Source organism: Bos grunniens, chromosome 2 (assembly GCF_055505025.1).
Source record: "Bos grunniens cultivar Pamir isolate PY7600 chromosome 2, Bosgru_T2T1.0, whole genome shotgun sequence".
In the NCBI taxonomy this organism is placed as follows: domain Eukaryota; kingdom Metazoa; phylum Chordata; class Mammalia; order Artiodactyla; family Bovidae; genus Bos; species Bos grunniens.
This window is the reverse complement of record NC_141166.1, coordinates 84,725,321-84,749,051: the sequence shown is the minus strand read 5'-3', so window position 1 is coordinate 84,749,051 and position 23,731 is coordinate 84,725,321. Positions and strand designations below refer to the sequence as shown.

Below are 23,731 nucleotides of genomic sequence, written 5' to 3'. Positions count from 1 at the left end.
AAAACTAAGTAAAGCTAGATGCTGTTTGGCAGTGTAACCACATAATAAATTCTTGCTGATGCAAGAAATAGGAGCCATCACAGCACTAGTCTGGGCATTAAATATCTGAAGAATAAGATTTAGGCCTAAAATTTGGACTTGCGTTTCAAAATGAAAACCCAACACTAGGCTCAGAATAATAGCTATAATGATAGTTACATATTAGAAAAGTTTATATATAATGTGCAATTTTTCACTACCATTAATTGTGGAACATAACATTTCCTGAAACTGAATCCTGATTCTTTCTTCAAAACTGTTTATATATAGTGCATGGCCTAATTTTTATCATAAAAATGGAGACTTTTCTTTAACTTGCTTGTTTTAAATTACAGAATTTATTTGGAAACTAATTTTAGGGAATTAGCAACTTAACATTTGAATTTAAAGGACAATCAAAAATCACAAACTGATACAGAATATGGGAAAACAATATTTTAAAAATATCTTCCTGTCTTCGCCACCTATGTTCCTCCCAGTAATTCACCTGAGACACTATAGAAGACAACTAAATTATTTCCTGAGGGCCATCTCACAATCCCCTTGATATGGTGTCTTGGCCAGATTTTCAATTGAAGGTCATTAACACTACTTTCCCAACAGACTGAACAGACTCTTCTTTGTCATGAAGTCCTCATTCTCAGCCACCACCACCTCACCCCGCAGCAGCCCCTACTTCTCAATGGCCATAGCATTGAGAAACAAGAGAAAAATTATACCAATATGTCCTATCAAGTAAAGCAGACTGCTTTCCCATTGGCCAGCCCATCCATCAATGCACCATGTTTGTTAACATTCTGAAAGACATTTGTGCAAAGAACAAATTGACGGAGCCCATGTTTATATCAGAAATTTCAGAAATGGCAAGAGATTTATTCATGGATCTTAACACCCATTCAGACTGTCATAAAACACAAAGGACCAGATTCAATAAAAACTCTCTCCAACTTCCACAACACTAAAGTCTGTGTGAGCCTTCAAAACAAAATCAATTTTTCCAGTTTTGCAAAGGGCTGTTCAGACTTCAGTAGCATGGAAGCCAGCTGGGGCATTTCCTTACTCATCCCCTAAATTAGTTTCAAAAGTACTTTTGAGGACCACATTTGATCAGAAGAATTTGCATGCTTTTTTTCTCCCTTCCTTTTTTCTTTTTACATATTTCAGAGTACATCACATGGAGAACAAACAACAGAACTGCAACATATGTCTCACGCAGTTAAAAGCTTTAAAACTGGCCCGTAAAACAGAATTCTTTGGTACACAGTGAAAAATATTTTTTGATTCCATAATCCATACTGCAGTAAAGTTGGGCCTAATCATTTTTAAAAGTCGCTGTGTCCATGGACAGCTGTTCTTCATACATACTGGGAATGTTTCCTTTACATTCCTAAGGACATAAGAGCTTGACATCAAGCCAATACCTCTAGAAATGGTGAAAGCTAAACACACCCCATACTGATGCTTTTACTCTCCCAACAAACTTTCTCCCACAACTAAAATGTTAAAACTTTTACCCCACAGCCCACATTCTGAGATTAGTCCAATAACTAATGTTCTGTCCAAGTAAAATACATTTTGTCATAGCTTGAAAATGTTACCTTTCACAGAAGTATAGTATTTCTGACCAGCAGGGAACATATGTCAACATTATCTATTATTACCCAATGTCAGGACCAAAAAGGGAAGGTGGGTGGTGGATGTTAATAACGACTTAAGCGATTTCTAAAAGAGGCATTTGAGAAGTACAAAGCCAGAAGTTTCAAATGTTTTGTCTTATTTTCGCTGTGTCAGCAACCTGCCCCCCCTCCACCTCCGCCGCCACCAAGAACAAATCTAATGCTGCCTCCGACCCAATGCCTAGTTCTCTTTTCAATTTTAGCCAACGCTTTGCTAAGCTGGAAAGTTTGAAAAATACCCTAGAAAACTTCTCTACCAGAAATGAAAAACAAAAACATATGACCAGCAATGATGAAAGCAACTCCCACTCGCTAAGAAAAAGATTTTCAATCACAGAAGCACACAGCTTTTGGATTTGAAAATTTATTTTCATTTTTCAAGCTACTTGTCTGGTGTTTAGATTTGGGGGGTTGGGTTTCTTGTTTGACACTGGAGGAGGCAGGGGAAATGCATGTTGGGGGTGTAATTTTATTTAAGCAATTTTCACAAAGGTAAGCAGAAAGTATTCTTCCCACCCTTCAGGGCTGCAGAGAAGACAATGCCCATCCTCACTTCAGTGTGCGTATCCCCTGCAGGAGGGGATGAAAGTCACAGCTGGCAACAGTTCCACAGGAGGAAATGTGTCTCGACTTTTCCTAAAGTTGGATCCAGTTGTGGCACAAAATACATAGTGAACCCGTGCCCCCAATCCTGGGCAGTCATGACCATGAACTGCAAATGTGTTTGTAGGTACCATATGCATATGCATGCATGCTCAGTCATGTCTGACTCTTTGCAACCCTGGAGACCTGTGCACTTTCCATCAAGGACATAGCGTCGTGAGATTCTGAGCCTGTTGGAAAGTAGCTTCTCATTTAGTCAACTGTTTGGTTACTGTAAAAATGAATCTTTCCCTTTGAAGAAGTCATTCAGAAAAGATTATAAAATAAAAGCAAAGAAATAGATCCCTCATGCTAGGAGACTCTTAGAGCTACAGAAGATTCAACCCATGGGACAGGACATGTCACAAGACTGTGGAGGAAGGTGGTAATGCTTACTGTCTTGACTTTTGAAGGAAGTAATTTTAATTCATTCTTCCTCATCTCACTCAGTTTCTGAGGACAGAAATCATGGAAATATAGTTCCTTCTAGACACATTACTAAAGGGGAAAAAAATTAATCCTATTTACTTAAGTAGTAAATATTGCTACCCAAACAGTATTTTCATTGCTAAGCTGCAGAAGTCCATAATCATCCCACAACTAATGGTGGGTCCCAAGCAATCAAACTATAGAGAATTTCCTGCTCTTCATGAGATGTGATGACGCCCAAAGCACCAAGCAGAGGACAGTGCTTTGAGGTAATTCTTCCAGTGTCGTAGGAGAGTTGGAATTGCCTAGGTTTCTTTGGTTCATTATGCCCTCTCACCTACTCCTCTGGGACCATGTTTGTAATATGGTGTTAAGGCCAGGGGTTTGCTTACATTCACGGTAGAGGAAAAAGTTAACTGACCACCTCTCATTTAGAACATGGCTTCTGTGAAGCTAACAAACCACAGAAGATGTCGTACAAAAAATAGTACCAACCTAGAGTGTCCTCTAAAAGAATCATTAAATGTTAAGATGGAAAAAAAAAAAAAACCTTCAAAGCTCAACCTCAATCTTTAAAAGTAAGAATTGAAGCCAAGAGACAGAGCAATTTGCTATGTCACACAGCTTAGTAGGTACTCTGATTCTACTCCATTTCAGCACAACATCATGGATAACAGTGTTGAAGCTAGGGTCCTGGTCCCCTTAGGGCAGGTAATGTGCATAGCAGATTGAAAAGGATGTGAGGGGACCCTAAATTAAGATGCTATTTACATGTGCTTCTTCCCATATGATGTGGGCACTTTTCTGCAAGTATCCTTCAATTTTAAAAGAAAGAAAAATAATTAAATACAGTTAAAAAATACATACGTCATTTCCAATTTAAAAAAAACCTCTAAATACAAAATTTTAAGATAAAATAAAAACTACATATAAAGAGGGCTGACTTATATTAGACCATCATTTCAACCTAAACAATGGGAAATAAGAATTCCAATAAGGTAAACACTAACATATGTCTTCAAAATAATATTAATAATAATTTTCACTTGAAATGTACTAGTCAGGTTACACCATAGTCTACTTCTCATTTCTCTTGATCTTTAAAGCAACCTGTTCTATAAGGAGAAATTTTATTTGTATCATCATGTTAGAACTATGAAAACTGAAGTTCAGAGAGATTTATCAACTTGCCAAAGCTGACACAGCTCGTAGGCTGGTACAGGCTGAAGACGAAGCTGGGTATTTTGACCTCTGCATAGTTAAATATTCTCTCCACTGCAATGTGTTACCAGTAGTTATAACGTCTTGCCTTTGTGCGAACATAGGACATTCTCATGTCACACAAATACATATCAAAGTTTAGGCACTTTATGGGAATTTCCTGGCAGTCCAGTGGTTAGGGCTCCAAGCTTCCACTGCAGGAGGCACAGGTTTCATCCTTGGTCAGGGAACTAGGATCCCACAAGCCATGCAGCCCAGCCAGAACAAAAACTTCACTGAAAAGATTAGACACTTTGGGGATTACGAACGTGGAATGGAAACCTATCTTCAAGAAATTTGTTTTTTCTTAAGGAAGTGAAACAGCTTAGTTTTTAAGATATAAGTTCAATCACCAAAAATTAATCTTATGGGACAATTTTCTCTTCACTTGCATTTTGAGATGGCCAAAGACTAAGAAAAGCTGAAGAAGCATTTTAGGCTAAAACTGCCAAGAACTAAGTTCCCTTTTGAGGCTAGAAACATTTTTAGGGGTGGAAGTGGGGGAAGAGCTGATATTTTAATTGTTTCTCTCTGCTGGTGCATGACTCATGAGTAGACTTCTTGCCTTACAGAGAGATTAATAGACATTAAAGAAAATATCACTGTCAATTTTTGGTTTTTGACAAATCTGGAATCTAAGACATATAAACAATTCATAATTTCTACCACGTTTTACCTAGTAAAATTTGCAGATTAAAAAGCAAAAAGTTTGGAAGAAACAAGAAAATTAAAAGATGAAATTATGTCTGGTCCTTCTTCCTACCAGTGTTATCTGAGCAGCAAACTTGGTTGAGCTTTGGAGGCTTTGTCAGTTTTAAAGGTGAGCACATTGATTTATTTGTGTGTTAGCTTCTTGGGGACAGGTTACATGGTCTGCTTCAGAATTATTCTGGAACATTTTCCTAGTTAATATCATCACAATTCTTTCTTTTTATATTGGCCAATGATTAATGGACATTTGCCTGAATTTGAGTTGAGAGTTAATATACCATATTAGACTGCAAATGACAGGCTCCCTTTCTTCAATTTATTTGAGGCTTCTTGCAGAATAGTAAAACATAACATGGATCCAGATGCAAAAACTAGCCAAGAACAGACAGGGGAAAGGATTATGCCAAATTTAACATAACTGAAATAATTAGGAATGGTAGAATTTAGTCAGTTATTTTGACCCTCTTATTACCAATTTGGAACATCACACAGTTAGTATGTTTGGTTGCCATAAGACAAATAGCCATAAGATTTTAAAATATCAAAGTGATAAGCTACAACCAAATTAGCATGTAAATTAGTGCAATCTTTCTGAAGAAAAGGGCACTAACATGAAATAAAAGCCTAAAATCTGTATATATTTTGACTGGCAATTCCACTTCTGGAAATATGTTTTAAGAGAATAATCAAGAGTACAAAGACTATGAACAAATATTTAGCTACATGGAATATTTGTCCCAACCATACTTATAGTCTTTAAAAGATGAGAAACAATCTAAATGCTCAATAAAAGGGGATTAATTAAATAAATAATGGTGCAGCCAAGATAAAAAGTGTTATGAAAGAATATTTAATAACACTGAAATATATTCAATATGCATTCTTACCTCAAAAGATATTTTTTAAAAAATTACAATTGGGTTTACATTTTTAATGTGTATTTAACATAATATACATACAAGAAATGCTTGAAAGAATGTGCACTATTAACAATGGCTATTTTTAAATTGTGGAATTGTGGGCAGTTTCTAATTTTCCTCATTTTATGTTTTCTATACTTCCAAATTAGCACATAAATTAGTGATCTTTCTGAAAAAAAAGGCACTAACATGAAATAAAAGCCTAAATCTGTATATATTTTACATATACAGATATACATTTTGTATATACAGATACACAAAATATACAGATATATTTTGTATATACTGCTGCTGCTGCTGCTAAGTTGTTTCAGTCATGTTCGACTCTGTGTGACCCCATAAATGGCAGCCCACGAGGCTCCCCCATCCCTGGGATTCTCCAGGCAAGAATACTGGAGTGAGTTGCCATTTCCTTCTCCAATGCATGAAAGAGAAAAGTGAAAGTGAAGTCGCTCAGTCATGTCTGACTCTTCGAGACCCCATGGACTGCAGCCTACCAGGCTCCTCCGTCCATGAATTTTCCAGGCAAGAGTACTGGAGTGGGGTAATGATGTCCATTTTTTATAATGTACATCAATTACTTTGGCTAAGAGAAAATCAAAATATTTTTTTAAACAAAAAAGAAATAGCTACCACCATGCTACAGAAGTATTTGTCAATTAAGCAAAAACAAAAAATGCTATAGGCACATTATTTAAGTTATTTTCCATTCAAAGTGAAAACTCACTTCCAGCAAAAAATGAAAATAAACTACATTGGTTATTTTTAATTACCCTACTTCTTAGGGACCATCCTATAAGGTCAAATATTCAAATTATCTGAGGACAATATTGAAGTCAGTTTAAACATAGCAGTGTTGTTCAGTGGACTACAGCCTTGATATTTAATCTGCTGTTATGAATTTACATAATCTTTCAGTGTCTCAGTTTAATTACTAATAAAAAAGGGACAGGCTGTGAGTCATACTCAGCTCATTGAAGAATATTAGCCCAATCAAACCAAAAAGATGCTTTAATTTCATTTGGTCCTAGTTCCTGCTTTAGAACAGAATTAAAAACAAATATAGAGAAAGAGATGGAGAAAGTGAGTCACCTAATTTACATCTAACATAATGCAAACAAGTATTTCTTAATAGGTATTCAGTATCTGAAGTGCTAAATTATAACAACTTAGAAACTACTTCTTAATGGAAAAATCTTAGCATTTTTAATCTTACTGCAGATATTCTACCTTGTCAATTCAAAACCCATCTAATTTGGGGGAAAAAAAATCTTTTACTTAGAGACAAAGGTATGTCACCATACATCTCAAACTAATTAAATATAAACCTCTCCTGGAGTAATGGTTCAAAGAAAAAGGCAAATTATATTTTATAACTCAGGCAAAACAGTCATCCACCAAAAGAATATTGCCTTCTTTTAATTATTAGAATAAATCATTCCATGGAAAACTGTTTGGCACGTAGTGAAGATAAGATGATAAATATAACACAAAACAATAAAAGGAAATAGAGTCTCTGTTCAGCAAACTCATGCTAGTTGCAAGTGAAACCACTGAGGCACCACATACCAAGGCACCTCAGAGGCCTCAAAATGTCTCTGATATTTCACATAAGTCTTGGATATAACCTGCTGCTGCTGCTGCTAAGTCACTTCAGTCGTGTCCCCATAGACAGCAGGCCACCAGGCTCCCCCGTCCCTGGGATTCTCCAGGCAAGAACACTGGAGTGGGGTGCCATTGCCTTCTCCTGGATATAACTTAGTCTGATTAATATTGACCCAAGAGACTTCCCTGGTGGTCCACTGGTTAAGAATCCACCTGCCAATGCAGCTGACACGGATTCCCTGGTCAGGGAACTAAGATACCATATGCCAAGGGGCAACTGAGACTATGGGCCACAACTGTCCAGGCTGCATGCCCTAGAGCTCGTGCTCTGTAACAAGAGAAGCCTTTGCAATGAGAAGCCAGTACAATGCAACTAGAGAGTAGCCCCTACTCATCACAGCTAAAGCCCATGCACAACAATGAAGACCCAGTGCAGCGATACACAAACAAATTGTTAAAAGACTGACACAATTTAATTTTTAATAAATGGCCTTTTATAGTATTCCAACTAAAAATATTTAAATCTATTTTCTTAAAAAAAAATGTATTTGTTGTTAGGAGAAAAGATGCGGTAGATATGTTATTCATTAAGTATCAGTTACATAAATATGGAGCTGGTGGGTTTTGCTTGACCAGGTAGAATATTATGCATTTGGAGGTAAGGGAGTAGGTTGGAGCACAGCATGGGATGTTGCCTGAGTTTATTTTTAAGCAGTCTCCCTTTTCCCAAGACATTTGTGGCACTGAGGACCCAGGTGACTTGGTAAAATATTTTCATGTCTTTGGTTTTGAGCCCCACAATAGATACTTGGAAACTGCAGTTGCAAGAAACTGGGCTAAACTTTGTTATTTTAGTTAAAAGAAAGAAAATAGGGACTTTCCTGGTTTTCCAGTGGTTAGGACTTCAAAATTCCACTGCTAGAAGTTCAGGTTCAATCCCTGGCCAGGGAAATAAGATCCCTTATGTCACAAGACATGCCCCCAAAAAAAGAAAAAAAGACTTACAAGTTATCACTACTTACTATCTCCCTGATTCAGCTGCCCAGTATTCTTCATGGTCCTTGTAAAAAGTCTTTTTCCATAGACAGATCTGCCCAATCTATGATAAGGTTTTCTGGCACTGTGGAGAAGACTGTTCATTCCTCACTTTTCCTAGACGTAACTTTGTCATGGTGCCTAGCTCTCTATTGTCTAATAACTTCCTATGAAGCTCCCCCTTCATACTCACCATCCAGTACTATAATTTCCTCCAGAAAATGGCACGTACCCTTGAAAGTATCTCCTCTTGAGATACATATCCTATATCAGCAATTTAGCTCTTTCTAAATTGCTATTGGGTCTACTTCAAGTAATTGCACCCCTCCCCCGCCTTTATTCTTAACTATATAGATCTTAACTAGAACTGGGTCCACTAACCCATCTCCCAGTTAGGGTACTCAATGCTTCTCATTACCTCCATGGTTCTTCCAACAATATTTGGAAAATTGTGAGACACTTAGGAGAAAATCCCAGTTCTCTGGGCCCACTAAGCCTAGCTTAGTGAACTTTAGCTCATTCTCATGAAGACTGGCACTCCTGACACACTGAAAGAACACAGATACATGAGAAACAGAAAATCTCTAATAACAACATGGTTTGCACATAGAAAAATCAAAAGTGTAACATTTGACACTACATAACTCACGTTTCTTAGTCTGTTCAGATACAAGAATATTATGAAAAAGGAAAAGGAATAAGTATAGAGTATATTTTGCAAGAATTTGGTCCTGAATATAAACAATAAGCAAAGAAGGGTTAAATAGGGTGCTGCTGCTAAGTCACTTCAGTCGTGTCCGACTCTGCAACCCCACAGATGGCAGCCCACAAGGCTCCCCCGTCCCTGGGGATTCTCCAGGCAACAACACTGGAGTGGGTTGCCACTGCCTTCTCCAATGCAGGAAAGTGAAAAGTGAAAGTGAAGTCACTGAGTCTTGTCCGACTCTTATCGACCCCATGGACCGCAGCCCACCAGGCTCCTCCATCCATGGGATTTTCCAGGCAAGAGTACTGGAGTGGGGTGCCATTGCCTTCTCCAAATAGGGTGAGTAGAGCTAAGAGAATGGGGGGGGGTGGTTTCATTTATATGAATACTTTTTCAGATAAAGGAGATCTGATTATTTCTATAATGTTGGTAGCTACCATTTAGTGAATACTCTATCATGGAGTTCTCTCCACACATTTTTCTAATTTAACCTATACAATTGCCCTTCCTTATCTCCCTTTTTTGGGATGAGGAAATCAAGGGTCAGAGAAATTAAGTAATTTCTACACTGTCAAATAGCTAGTGAAAGACAGAATCTTGTTCAAACTGAGGTCTACAGACTCTAAAGTTTGTATACTACTACAAAAACGAAAGCAGTGAAGAGGGAAAGGTTAGTGGTACAGGAAAAGAGCTTGCAATTGTTTGAATAAACAAAGCTTCAAGAGAAGCTAGAAAAATTGTATTTAGAAGAGAAGTATAGGAGGAAAAGTATCCCTTGGAAGGTGGAAACATACTTACTTCTCATAGACAAAATGAAAAAGTACATTAAAAATTAAATGGTTCTATATTTTAAGGTGACATTACAATAAAGTAGTATTGAATGATCATCCAGAAAGTTAGTTTGTGTGGGGCTTTGAAACTAAATACCTGCCCTAGATGGTATGGCTAAAACTTTGTTGAAGAGTAGATTTTGGTGCAACAGGTATGTGTTGGACATTAGCCAGGCCACCTAGCTATTAATCTTATAATTAGTTTCATTAACTTTCCAGATGGCCCCACATTACAAGCCACAAGCAAGGAAGACTGCACTCCTTAAATCTATGTTATACAGTCTTACGTAGTAAGAATTACAGTAACCACAATATAGTCCAATGATGAGCTTTAGATTGAGTCAAGAGAGCTTAGTTCTAGTTGTAGACTTACTAGCTAATCTTCTGAGACTAATAAATTTCCTTAACTTGATTGTGGCCCATATTTCCAGTCTGTGTAGGAGGGGATTAATTTTTTCAACAAACATTCATTTAAAGAGCTTGATGTAGCAGGAACAATTATATGTGCTACAGAGTTACAATTATATATGCTACATTCTATACCCAAAGTCTCTACTCCTGGAATTTACATCCTAGTAAGGGATAGCAGACCAAAAAAAAAAAAAATCACACAAAAAAGCAAATCAGTAAACAAGGTCTCAGAAAGTAATATGTAAAAAAATTCAGGGAAATGTGAGAGAATATGCAACAAGGAGATAAATTTCAGATTCTTACTATATCAGAGGAAGAGGCGATGGTGGCTTTTGGAGAAATATTGTATATAATCAGGATAGCAAAAATGATCTACTAATGGATTGTATATGGGATAGTAAAGGTAATAAGGAATCAAAGATAAGTCCTAGTAGTTTTTCTTTTCAAGACCAACATCAATGAGGTCAACATTTATGGAGCTGGAGAAAAATGGTGACGATCAGGTCTGAGGATTGGTAAATAAAGAGTTCCATTAATTGGCTATTAGACATTGTCCTCCATGATCTCCGAGGTTAATTCCAGTTATAAAATTCATCAGATAGGCCATTTTGAGAGACGAGAGATATCTTTGTGTCAGTGAATAAGACAGAATAGAAACGGTGGCCAAAAGAATCTAAGACATATATACAAACTGTGTGAGAGCCCATATTAACTCTAAGATGTGATCAATTACAGATCCATATTGTAATCTCTAAAAAAAAAAAAAAAAATCATGAACTTAAGCATTTATTTCACAGAGTATTAAGATCAAGTATAGGACAAAGAAGATGTTGATCTAGAACCAAAGTTATTAGAGACGTAGTAGATTAGAAATCAAGCCCTGGAGATCGATGCATATCATACGGAAGATGACACACATCTGAAAGACAGGCAAGCAAAGCAACGATGGCAGAGACCTCTCTCAGCCACTGGCTTATGCAAGAATTCATGTTTCCTCTCTATTCTCAAACAATAAATGGGCTAGGAGACTATAGGGATATGCCTGGGTGGGTTTAGTGTGAAACCTGCCATTTTATTTTGTGAGGGCTGGACTTATCACCTCAGAGGTGAGAAAAACAGGTGTGAAAAACATGCCCCCTTCCCATACCCATTTCTTCTAATAAGCGCATTCTTTAAAAAAAAAAAAAATTCTTTATTCAGATAACAAATTATTCCCATAGCCCCTATTTCCCAAGGCCACACTTCACTTTCTTCAATAGAATTGTCCCAAACTCTTGGAATCAGAAAATGGTATCATGATAAGTTCAGAGAAATACAAGGTTAACTATGGAATACACTTTCATTTCACTTTGCCACAAGTTACTATACTTGAAAATACATTTGAAGAATATCTTTCATAAGAAGACACTCCTAAAATGTTGTTAGGCACCATAAGGAATATTTCTGCCCCCTTAAAGGAACCACGGTGTTGCAGTCATCACCACTGGCCCAGGACAGATGACTCACTGTCATTTTTCAACCAGAACGAGATACAACCAAGAATAATGAGAGATGCTGCAAAAGAGAGCATTTTGTAAATTGTAGTGTAATATGAAAAGATAAGATGCGATTCTTATCTTCTTATTCAATCATGAGGAAATAATGCTGGTTATCAGGGAGTGGAATCCCTATAGAGTTATCATTCCTTAAGGCTGGATCACAAATGTGGTCACAACCAAAGCTAGGGTTGAACAGTCTAAGCGACTACTATTGCTGAGAAGAATGGTGACTCGACATGGGCATCAATGTGACCATAAAAGTTTCACTTCAGCACTAGATATTTGATATTCAGTACCACTGGAAAAGGTAAAGGGTGGTTTTTTTCACGCCTTTTTATACTTGGTAAGTGATAGGTCCCACCCATTAGAGCTCTAATTTATTTTAAATAATAGATTTCACCCAAAAAATCTCACCTAAACCACTGTCTCATGTATTTCTATTGAATTGTAACCTCTTTTTTTAAGTACAGAAGTTGAAATTATCCCCTAGCAAATTTAGATTTGCAAACTCATTTATTTGATAAATTTACTTTATACCCTTCTTTCCTACTCACATGAAATCCTGGCTTCACTATTTTTCCCTGTCCTCCTAATACTATCCACTCTCTGATTCTCTTCTAAGTTCACATACATACAGGTCTTCATCATCACAGAAAATGTAAGATTCAGTATTTTAAGGCTTTCTTCATTCATCATATTTAAAAATGCTTTCTTCTCAACCTCCTTGGATCAGTAAAGTAAGAATGTTTTTGCAAAAACACACATAAAAACATATTTAGTATATTTTACTTAGTTTTAACTAATATGCTGAACATTTCTAAATGCCTCTCCTCCTTTATAAACTGCCAACATCACATGCATTTTTTAATATGAGCTTTTAAATGATAAGGACACCATCTCCATCAAACCTTTAGCACTATAATTCTCTCATCCAAGAAGCTACTGTGTCAATGTTCCCATCATTGACTCCAACATGCTGGGGAACCTTCTTTATATACAATACTTTGGTGCATTTTCAAGACTCAGATTACAAATACGACCAGAGACATTGTGAAAAAACCAATGCATACCATCCAGTATCACTAATTTGACAGCATAAAAGTGTTAATGCTAACTTTACTTTGAATTTATTAAACATTTTCTTTAGACAAAGAGACTAACTATAGATTATTAGTAAATTCTTCTTTTACAACTAGAAACTTTTAAGAGACCATAGCTATTGGGAGGAATAAGCAATTCATGTACCCTCCAAGTACACACAAGTTGTCTTTTCCAATTCATAACTACTAGAAGTCTAAACTGAGCTTTAAAAAAAAAAAAAAGACAAAAGTCAGAATGCTGTGGTCAAGACATTCAGATCAGTAAGGCTTCCTAAATTCACTGTTAAAAAATAAATTCCATTCAAAGGATACTCTAATCACCAAATCCAGAGTCTGTTCAAAATAAAAGGACAAAAAATGAGATCAAAACATAAAAATGCCACAGCTTTATTTAAGTGCTATTTAAGCTACAAAGGATTTCCTGTTGTTCTTGTTTTAAATAATTTTATAGTATTCTTTTTGTTCTCGGGTTACTCTATATCCAAATAATCATGCATGTATGTAAATGACTCAATACAACAGTGGATGCCACCGATAATGTAAACATTATTGTTTATCCAGAAGCATTATATGTTCATGCAAAAATGGCATTAAAAGTTTGTGGCCAGATCAAAAAACCACAACTGCAATTGTTTATTTATATAGCTCACCATTACTCTGTAGTGTAAGTTTACATTTTTTAAAAATTTCTAAACATTGCTGAGTTAGTCTTAGAAGAGTGAAAAATTCATCGTTCGCCTAAATGATTAAAGACAAACAACTTAGGTCTATGCATGCGGCAAAACACTTTAATATGGAAATTATTTACTTTGCCCAGGCTTATAGTTTTCATTTTGATGCTGCCCTTGAAACTGCATGATAACAGGGGCATTCAGTGGAATTTCTGCATTTTTCTCTTTAGTTCAGGGCAGCTGGTTTCTTTCCTCTCTAAGCAGAAAGCTAAAGTATATTTATCACTCTAGCAGTGACTCAAAACAAACAGGAAGTCTTCATCAGCCGGCTCCTGGGCATAGCTGATATTAGGTACTGGCAGAAAGGAAACAGAGACTTCATTCTGTGGGAGTCCGGCAGAATGTACATGCAGATGCAGGCGATAACAAAGTTAGGGATGCTCCAAATGACCACCGTGTGCTCCCAAGATTAAGTGCTCTTCTAAGGCCCGCCAGTTCTCAGAGTCTGTGAAAATTCCTCAGGAGTTTTCCTTTCCATTTCAGTTTGAAAGAGTAGTTTGAACTGGATACCACGAGCCTTAGAATCCTTGTGAACCTATGCGCCAAAGGAAACCTGGGAGGGAACTATTCTGGGAGATTTGGCTTTGATCTGGTTGCTAGGAAAAAGCCCTGCTTTTGTCTGGAAGTATTCTGAATGGCTCCTTCAGTCAGAATGAGGCCTGCAGGTCACTGTCTGAATTAAGTGAAGAGGATTTTTTTTTTTTTTTTTTAATGCTAAAAATGAAGTTGTCGCTGTGTGCCATAATAAAGCTGGAGAGAGCCAACTATGGTGCTGAGCAATGGCACCGGTTCTTTGCTGCAACTTAAACTCTAAGGTATACTGAGAAAACCACTGAAGCATGCTTGCAGATCAAATATATGCAAATATTCCTCAGTGGCACATATGTTCCTAGAGACCTTCGCCTTCACCTTCTTTTTCAAATAAAACCTGTTTCAGATTCAAAGCCTGCTTTGTTTTTATTAATATAAATGTTCACTTTTTTTTACCTTATAAAAAAGTAGGAAGGTCAAACATTCACACCTAACTTTTTGCAGCTAAACCAAGTTCAGAATGGATTAAACTGCAAACTACTGATCCCAATTCAAATATTATTAGGCAATACACTTTTTTTTGGGGGGGGGGTCCTTAAAATATGTTTGTATTTGTTTGCCAATCTCCTTGTTTAAAATAAAGTTTATACCTTTGTATAAAAATTGTACAGCCATTATCTAATCTCCACAGATCCTGGTGAGGTAGAAAGGGAGCAAATCTTATCTCCATTCTACAGATGAGGAAACAGAGATGCAGGGAGGTTGAATAACAAGCTCACATTTTAAGTGGCACATTCTGTCCAAATGCAAACATGATAGTAGGGCACAGGCTTTATTTTTCCAGGAATGGGACTGGATTTTCATCTAGTCACTTATGTGCTCACCGATCTCCTTTAAGACCAATAATTCTATAGTGACTATACTGAATCTCCATATAGCCTAACGGACAAATACACAGCAAACAAGCCCAAGTGAGGATCAAACCTTCGACCTTCGTACTACTGGCATCTGGTGCCGAGGAACTGATCCACGGACTGAAAGCCTAAGTAGTCCAAAGAAGAGTGGGACAGACCCCAAAGCTTCCACTGCTCCCTTCTAAGGAATTCTGGAATAAGAAAGAAGGGGCTAGTTTCCATGAACTTATCTCATTTTGTTCTCCCAAGTTTGAAAAACATTTTACACTCCAAGCAAGTCCTAAAATGTGAGATAGAAATAAAAATAAACAAATAAGAGATAGCTAAGAGGCAAACTACATGAAAGAAAATTTAAATACAGTAAGAAAAACTGAGGCTGGGACCTTCAGGAACTCAGACTCTTTGCGACCTTCTGCAACTATACAGTCCGTGGAATTCCAGGTCAGAATACTGGAGTGGGTATCCTTTCCCTTCTTCAGGGGATCTTCCCAACCCAGGAATCAAACCCAGGTCTCCTGCATTGCCGGCAGATTGTTTACCAGCTGAGCCACAAGAGAAGCCCATTTAGATATCATAGATATCCCCTCTTTGGGCTTCCCAAGTGGCTCAGGAGTAAAGAATTCTCCTGCCAAGCAATAAACATGGGTTCAATCCCTGGGTAGGGAAGATTCCCTGTAAAAGGGAAATGGCAACCTACTCCAGTATCCTTGCCTGGGAAATCTCATGGACAGAGGAGCCTGGTGGGCTACAGTCCACAGGTCCCAAGAAGTCGGACACGACTTAACAACTAAACAACAACGGACATCCTCTTTAAAAATAAGTAGGTCTTTCAGTTAAAAAATAAATAAATAAAGTGGCAAAAGAAGCAAGTAGTGACCCTTTTTCTTCAGAAAAAGTTAAAAGGAAAAGTATGCAAGACTACTGAAGTGTTAACCAGATAGAACTGTATTAATCAGGTGATAGAGGTATCTCCTGGAAAAAAGTTGCAAAAACACCTCTTAGGTCAGAACACCTTCTAGAGGTTTCAGAAGCAGGAAGGCAGCCTCACCTACCCTTTGGAATGCAAATTTCCTGCAGTAACACCAGGTAAAAGGAAGCCTAAAGCAGACGTCTGGGCCAAAAGACAAAACAGAAGTCTTTTCAGAGACACATCCTCTCTCAGTCTACCTGTTTCCTTACTCAAATCTTTTTCAAACTGCCTATACCACTGTAGGTCTGTGAATCATATGTCTATGAACACTACAAAAACATCCTTAATCCATCTCTAAAAACCACAAAGCCTATCTAGGTTTTAGCATAAAATTGATAGATCCTGAACTCTCTCAGTACAGGACTATTGGTATGTTGGGCTCAACTCTGTATGTGGAAAGGGACCAAAACCGCCTTCCTGGATCCATGAAATAACAATAGGCTAGCAGTACCAATTAGCCAGACCACACAATGGCTCTTCAGGCATTGCCTAAGACCCCCTACTGAGTGGAACCCAAACCCTGGGGCTTACACTACCCTTACTTATTCACCACTGCCTTGTACAAATGTTCCAGCAACCGGGGAGAACTTGGCACTCATTTCTCAGTGTGTCACCATGGCTCGAGTTAAGCAAAAGCCAAAAATGAATTAGGTAAATACAGTAAGTTCAGGCACAAATTCAGCAGGTGAATTTATTTGCAAATTATTCTTTCGATCCTTCTAATTTAAGATTCTCTTTAGAGACATAAGGAGCTTCCTTGGTGGCTCAGACAGTAAAGAATCTATGTGTAAGATCCCTGGGTCAGAAAGATCCCCTGGAAAAGAGAATTACTACCCACTCCAGTATCCTTGCCTGAGAGAATTCCTGGTGGGCTACAGTCCATGAGGCTGCAAAGAGCCGGACACAACTGAGTGACTAACACTTTAGAGACATAGGATAGAACTTTGTCATTCTTAAAGTAAAGAAAAACAGTATTTGGTTTCAATATCTGGTGCACAGTCAATCATATAAAAATATTAATAAAAGAATCTTTCAAAGTTATGCATTTATTACAGGATTATTGATTTCCATAATGAGAATTTTATTGTTAAAATAGGATTGATGTAAGACAAATTTTTTCCTCAAGATTTCTCTATCATTTAATTGAGGCACCTTATTCCTTCTACCCCAATACACAACCGTTCCTGTTATTCTTTGAATTAATTTGTATAAAAGCCTTCTGCAAAAGCCATCTTTCTGGATCCACAACCTCTTCTCTAAGCATTTGTTAACACATTAAATTACACTAAAAATCCACCCACCAGAAATTAGACAATGTATCCTGGTTTTAATATTTTTTGAAGGCTTACAAACTGCTAATCATTAAAGCAGTGATTCCCAGCCCTGGTTTTGTGATAGCCTGGGGTATCTCCAATTACCTCATAGATCTTGAAAAAGCAAAATTCCAAAATGTTTTTCAAAAGAAAATTAATTATAGTTTTATTTAAGTTGAAATATAAATATCTGCCATTGGAGGTAGAGAGTGTGTCACAGTTGAACTTAGTGGGCTGGAACATTGTTTGAAAAAAAAAAAAAAACAAGCAACAATAGCCCATTGAAACACCTCAAAGCTCAAAATCATTATGCTTTCCCGGGAAAAAAAGAAATGTTATTCTTAAGAACTTGAATTCCAACACACACCTTATGAGAGGCACAGAAAGGAACTAGGACAAAACCCATTCCAGGACATTTCCTCCAAAAGAATACAAATAAGGTGTGTCACACATTTTCATGAATAAAATAAACATGATAATATCTAATAATACCATTGCACTACTGTATGTGCCTAAATTACAGTTGAACTGAGAAATGAGAAAATCTCTGGAATTGGACCAGGATTGCTTTTTAATTGTCCATTAGAAAAAGCAAAGAATAAAATCACCCGTAATGATTTCCTTTTGAGATCATTCACCTTATTTTTAAAATACAAAAATCAAAAACATATTGAGATGCATGGTGAGGCTGAGCAGTAAAACCGAAGCACACTGTCTCCTCTCCTAAGCTCAGGCTCAGCAGCTACAGCAAGCCCACAGTGCCAGCTTGAGACTGGCAAGGCAACTAGCATTGCACAAAACAAAATCTGAATTCCTCAGTGCCACACTGATTCCACAGAGGACATCTCTCCTCTCTCTCTCTCTCTTTTTCCTCACCTTTTTTTCTTTTCTCCTAAATTGAGGTCTTTCTATATTTAGGGATATTATTTCATTATGGGAGATGCCTCCTAAGCCAATGAAAAACAATGACAATTTTATTTTCACATGAAGATTCCTCTCCCAGGGCCATATTCCATGAATGAATGGCTTGTAGGACACACCACTAATAATAAACTCCACCACCTGTGCCAACACAAGTGTGAGAAAAGCCCAGGGAACCTAACGCTGGCCAAAAGAATTCGCCCATACCTGCAGTGGCTGACTCCTTCCAAGAAAGCTGCGGAGACTGCTTGCTCTTTTACTTGCTTATTTGCCAGGAAGGTATTCCTTCTTTTAAAAGTGAAAAATAAATAGCTCCAACAACCTTTTCTCTGTCTTGAAATCAGTATTTCTACTAGAAAATACATTCATAAATGTGGTCTGTAGAGATACTGGAGAACTATACTGGACAAAACATACCAGTATGTGTTGAAGGAGCAACCCTACACTGGCTAGGAAAGGAACTGGGAACAAGGAGGTCATTTCCCATTCAAATTTAAATGTCACTATGAAATGGTGTCAAAAAATCAAACACATCAGGAGCGATTGCACATGTCACAGACCCATCTCATCTGACCTCCCCAACACTTATACTGTGAGTGTTTCTGTCACTGAATTGTCTGGATTCCAGACAGTGTTCTGGCTGAGTTCTCACCCACCCTATGGATTAATTCAGACCTTTTTTCCCCCTTTAAATCTCAAGCTTGTTTTCCCCCTGCAACACAAAAGGCTTTCAGTCTACCTACCCACCATCAATAAGCTGGTATGCACAGAAGAAAACAATTTGGTTAACTGTTGAAATAGAATACACTTTTTTTTTAATCCACATAATTGATTACACAACTTAATTCATTTATTGGATAAAACATAAGTTCTACCCATTACTCAAGCCATCCTCACTTCCATTCTTTTTATTCTTCATCCATTTAACAAATATTTATTGAGCAACTACAGTCAAAGCACTTTGCTGGGCACAGAGTTTGCAGTACTGGATAAGACAAAGCAAGTCCTGTTCTCTAGAGCCAAAATCCTCCTGGAGAGACTGGCCTGCTTCTTAACAAATGATGGGAAAAAATAGTCAGGGATGTAATATTTCAAAGCAGGAAAGACTTAGAATATATTTTAGAGTCAAATGAAGAAAGGGGATCAAAGATTACCATCATGTTCTTTACTTGAACAGCTGAGTATATGGTAAGCCATTAATTAACTGAGATGGAGCTGATTGGGAGGAATAGTTCTATTCCTTCTCTCTTAGGTGTGAGAGGTGGAAATTCACCTATTCAGCTTTGTCCATCAGCAGTCCTTGAAACCATGAAAAATGGACTTGTATTGGATTTCTTCATTTTTCTTATGCTCTAGAATTATATTTAAGTCACAATATTCTAAGTGGCTAGCCTGGAAAATCCCATGGGCGGAGGAGCCTGGTGGGTTGCAGTCCATGGGGTCTCTAAGAGTCGGACACGACTGAGCGACTTCACTTTCACTTTTCACTTTCATGCATTGGAGAAGGAAATGGCAACCCACTCCAGTGTTCTTGCCTGGAGAATCCCAGGGACGGGGGAGCCTGTTGGGCTGCCGTCTATGGGGTCGCACAGAGTCGGACATGACTGAAGTGACTTAGCAGCAGCAGCAGCATGCTTTGCTACTCCACTCCCATCAACTTCAAATCCTAGCTTAAAATCCAATTCCTCTAAGAAAGTTTTGCTGATTGAAACTCTCTACATAATGATTACTCCTTATTAATAACCATTCTTTCAGTTTTTATTATGAATCTGTTACTCTATTTTTGCTTTTGGATTTAGCCCAGATTCCTTGGCCTTCCTCTCCTTTTCAGCCTCCAACTGCCCCACTTCCCAACTGCATCCTTGGCATATCCTGATGCCCCATTGAACTCTGTGCTACCTAAACCTGAGCTCTGCCCTCTCCATGACTGTTCCCTAACTGGCATTCCCTCTTTATAGTTCCTCTTGCCTCACAATCCAACCAATCCTTTAAGACTCAGATCAAAAGGCCTCTTTTCAAAAAACCATTTTTGACCCCTCCCCAGTCAGAGGTGACTCCTCTTTCCCCACTCCCTAGGAGGTAATGGAGTAAAAAGGCTGACATCTCAGCTCTAGGGTCAGACCCTCAGCTCACAGGCCTACCTCCCTCTGCCTCGTCTTAGCTGTGTGCCTTTGGGTAACTTACTAACAAGTATAGTTTTGTACCGCTTCATCTGGAAAGTTAATGAGGGGCAGGAGGAAGTAAGAGCCCCTATAACTCATAAAGTTGGCCTAAGGATTGAGATGACATACTTAAAGTGAAAGTGTAGTGGCTCAGTCGTGTCCAACTCTTTGTGACCCCATGGACTCTAACCTGACAGACTCCTCTGTCCAAGGAATTCTCCTGGCAAGAATACTGAAGATAGGTAGCAATTTCATTCTCCAATGGATCTTCCAGACTCAAGGATCAAACCCAGGTCTCCAGCATTGCAGGCACATTCTTTACCATCTGAGACATCAGGGAAGCCCTAAAATATATCATAAATCCTGATACATAATAAAGATTCTTCAATGTTAGACACTTTGGCTATTCTTATTTCAGTATTCTTTGACTCCCTTGTAAAAATAACAATCTACTTTGTGTGTGGTTATCTTTAACCCATCGGATTAAAAGCTGAATATAATGAATATATTGGTGACATCTTTGTATTTAGTAGATATTTTATGAATATTTAGTGATTAATGAAGGCTGAACACAAACAATTTTAAAATTTTTCATTCCTTTTGCCCAAATAGATTTATTCTTCTTAAAGGAGAAATGCTATCTTTTCATTTATTTAAAATTTTATATTGCCCAGTATGCACATATTCTGTGTGTATATTTATGTATGTACATGCTCAGTCACCTCAGTTATGACCCACTCTTTGCAACCCCACGGACTATATCCCGCCAGACTCCTCTGTCCATGGGATTTTGCTGGCAAGTACTGGAGTCGGTTGCCATGCCCTTTCGCAGGGGATCTCCCCAATTCAGGAACTGAACCTGTGTCTCCTGTATCTCCCACAGTGCAAGCAGATTCTTTACCGCTGAGCCACCAGGGAAGCCCCCATATTTATGTATATACACACACTATATATGCTGTGTATATATAGTATACAATCTATATTTTCACTTGTTTTGAATTTTCTGAATTAAGAAACTCCAAAATAATCAATACATAAATGTATATATCATACTAAATCCACCAGTGATACTGCTTTTAAAAAGAAATACTATCTCTTCACTTATCCCATTGGGGCATCATTCTGGCTCACAGAACTTTCAGGCCTCTGAAAGCCCAGCACTAGCAGGAGGTTCTTATTAGTGACATGCCTTTTCACCAAAAATCAATTAATATTTATTGGACAAAGTGTGGATGCAGCATACCATGCTGTGTGTTCTGTACATATTTTCCAAATATGAAGACACTATCTCTGCTCCTTACATGTCAAGAAAGACAAAGCTCATGACCATAATAATACATACCTCTATAGGTATCTCCTCTCATAGAAGGAAAACTTTCAATAAACAGGTAGATCTTGAAAGGTTTTGAGAAATGACAAGGATAGATCTAGTGGAGAAATAAAAGGAAAAAATGTGGATTTGAAACTCAATCAATGGTTAGTTGTAGTTTACTTTCTTTTTAACTAAGCATAACATGCTAAAAAAGGGATGAAAACCAGATTAAAAGATAAACTTGGAGTCTTTGCATCTTTCTTCACAAAGTACCACTTAAGCTAGAAAGGATTTCCTATATTTTCTAGTAAACATAATGTTATTATATTCTTTATTCCTAGATTATGCTATAACCAAATAATCATAGTTGTAAATTATACAACCTGGCCTAAAGAATGTCATTTTTCTTCAGTGACAAGCTAGTTTCAAAACCCAGAATAGACTGTAATATAATCCATTGTAGTTTTCTCTGGTTTATTTGCTTTTCTTTCTCTTTCTTCACCTTTTTTTCCTTCCCTACTCCTTTCTTTTCTTTCCTTTCTTCTTTTGAGCTTTCCAGCATTTGTGAATAATTTGATCAATGCTTCCAGCTAACAATTTGTGTCTTCAGCCACTAGTCAGAGGCTATATTCTGTCCCATAGATTGTCTCCAATACACACTCTTCTTTTCTCGGTTGAGTTATAACACATACTTTTTTCATCAACCTCTAAAAAAAGTAACAAAGACTCCATTCTTACACACAAACTCAAGAATCCAGGATAATTTCTCATGTAGCATCCATTTAGACTCTCAATATTTCTTAAAATCTAACTGCCTAAGGCATATCCTGAATTCTGATAAAAAAAAAAAAACTTCTCCAATTCTATCTGTAAAATACATCTCTCTTGATGTTTGATTGACAAACTACCTAAAATACACTCAAACTGAAACAAGTGGGTAATAAAACCACCGAGATAACTTGGTTTCATAATTTCTACGTACTTTATTCACATTCTGTAGAGCCTCCCTGGATTACATATTTGAACTAAATAAGATTTTAGCCTATGTCTTTCTGCCTCATACATTATTTCTCTGCTTAGCTACTGAAAGTTATTTTCCACTAGCATTCAATTTTAACTTAGTGGCAAAATCCATAGTCTCAAATGCAAAATTGTTCAGCTCTATCTGAAAATTGTTCAGCTAGTTTCCCCGGTACTTAGCAGGTAAAGAATCTGCCTGCAATGCAAGTTATACAGGAGACACAGATTCAGTCCCTGGGTTGGGAAGATCCCCTGGAGAAGGAAATGGCAGCCACTCCAGTATTCTTGCCTGGAGAATCCCTGGACAGAGGAGCCTGGTGGGCTACAGTCCATACGATCACAAAGAGTTGGACACAACTGAAGTGACTGAGCACACACGTATGCATCTGAAAGTAAAGGACATCTCCTAATTTTGTATCCCATATTTACTCTTCAAAATAGTTGTTTAAAAAAAAAAAAAAAACACTACTACCTTTCCTGTTTGCTTTCAATCTCCAGCCTCAATGAAACAACCAATGTTAAAACTGAGGACATTTATTTTAATTCATCAAAATTGGTCTTTGCCACTGCATTGTTTGCCTTTCTGCCACTGAAAAATTGGGACTTGGAGAGTAGTGAGTGAGAAAGGGCTCTGGAAGGAAAGACATTATTTGATATAATAACATCGCAATAATAGAGCTCTTTCCCCACATGCTTCAAAACTGACTCAGAATTTAGGAAATGGAACGCAATTACTTCGTTAAGTGGGAATTTAAGTAGGAAGTTAAAAAGTTTAGCTACTTTATTTTTAAGTAGTAAGCTCCCACAAGGATGAGTTTTGCTCTTTTTATTTACTACCGAATCCTCATGTTTAGAACAGTGCCTGCCACATAGTAGGGGTTAGCTCAATAAATAAATGTTAAGTAAATGAGCTACTATACCAAAAAGAAATGCTGGAAACTTGTTTACTAGCTGT

The 23,731-nt window shown here is 37.5% G+C and overlaps 1 protein-coding gene across 22 annotated transcripts in view; it reads right to left on the bottom strand.

The window, feature by feature from the left end:
- Positions 1 to 23,731, bottom strand: part of LOC147378292 (uncharacterized) — a 720,625-nt gene that overhangs the window by 660,622 nt on the left and 36,272 nt on the right. For 6 of the 22 annotated variants that reach the window (XR_015145792.1, XM_086351929.1, XM_086351940.1 and 3 more), the window contains exon 2: positions 21,787 to 21,871. The exons of the other annotated variants lie outside the window; for them this stretch is intronic. Coding sequence is in view for 5 of the 6 variants with exons in the window: in XM_086351929.1 (XP_086208055.1) it covers positions 21,787 to 21,808 (22 nt within the window). In the remaining variant the exon portion in view is untranslated. The remainder of the gene's footprint in view (positions 1 to 21,786; positions 21,872 to 23,731) is intronic. 22 annotated transcript variants of the gene reach the window in all.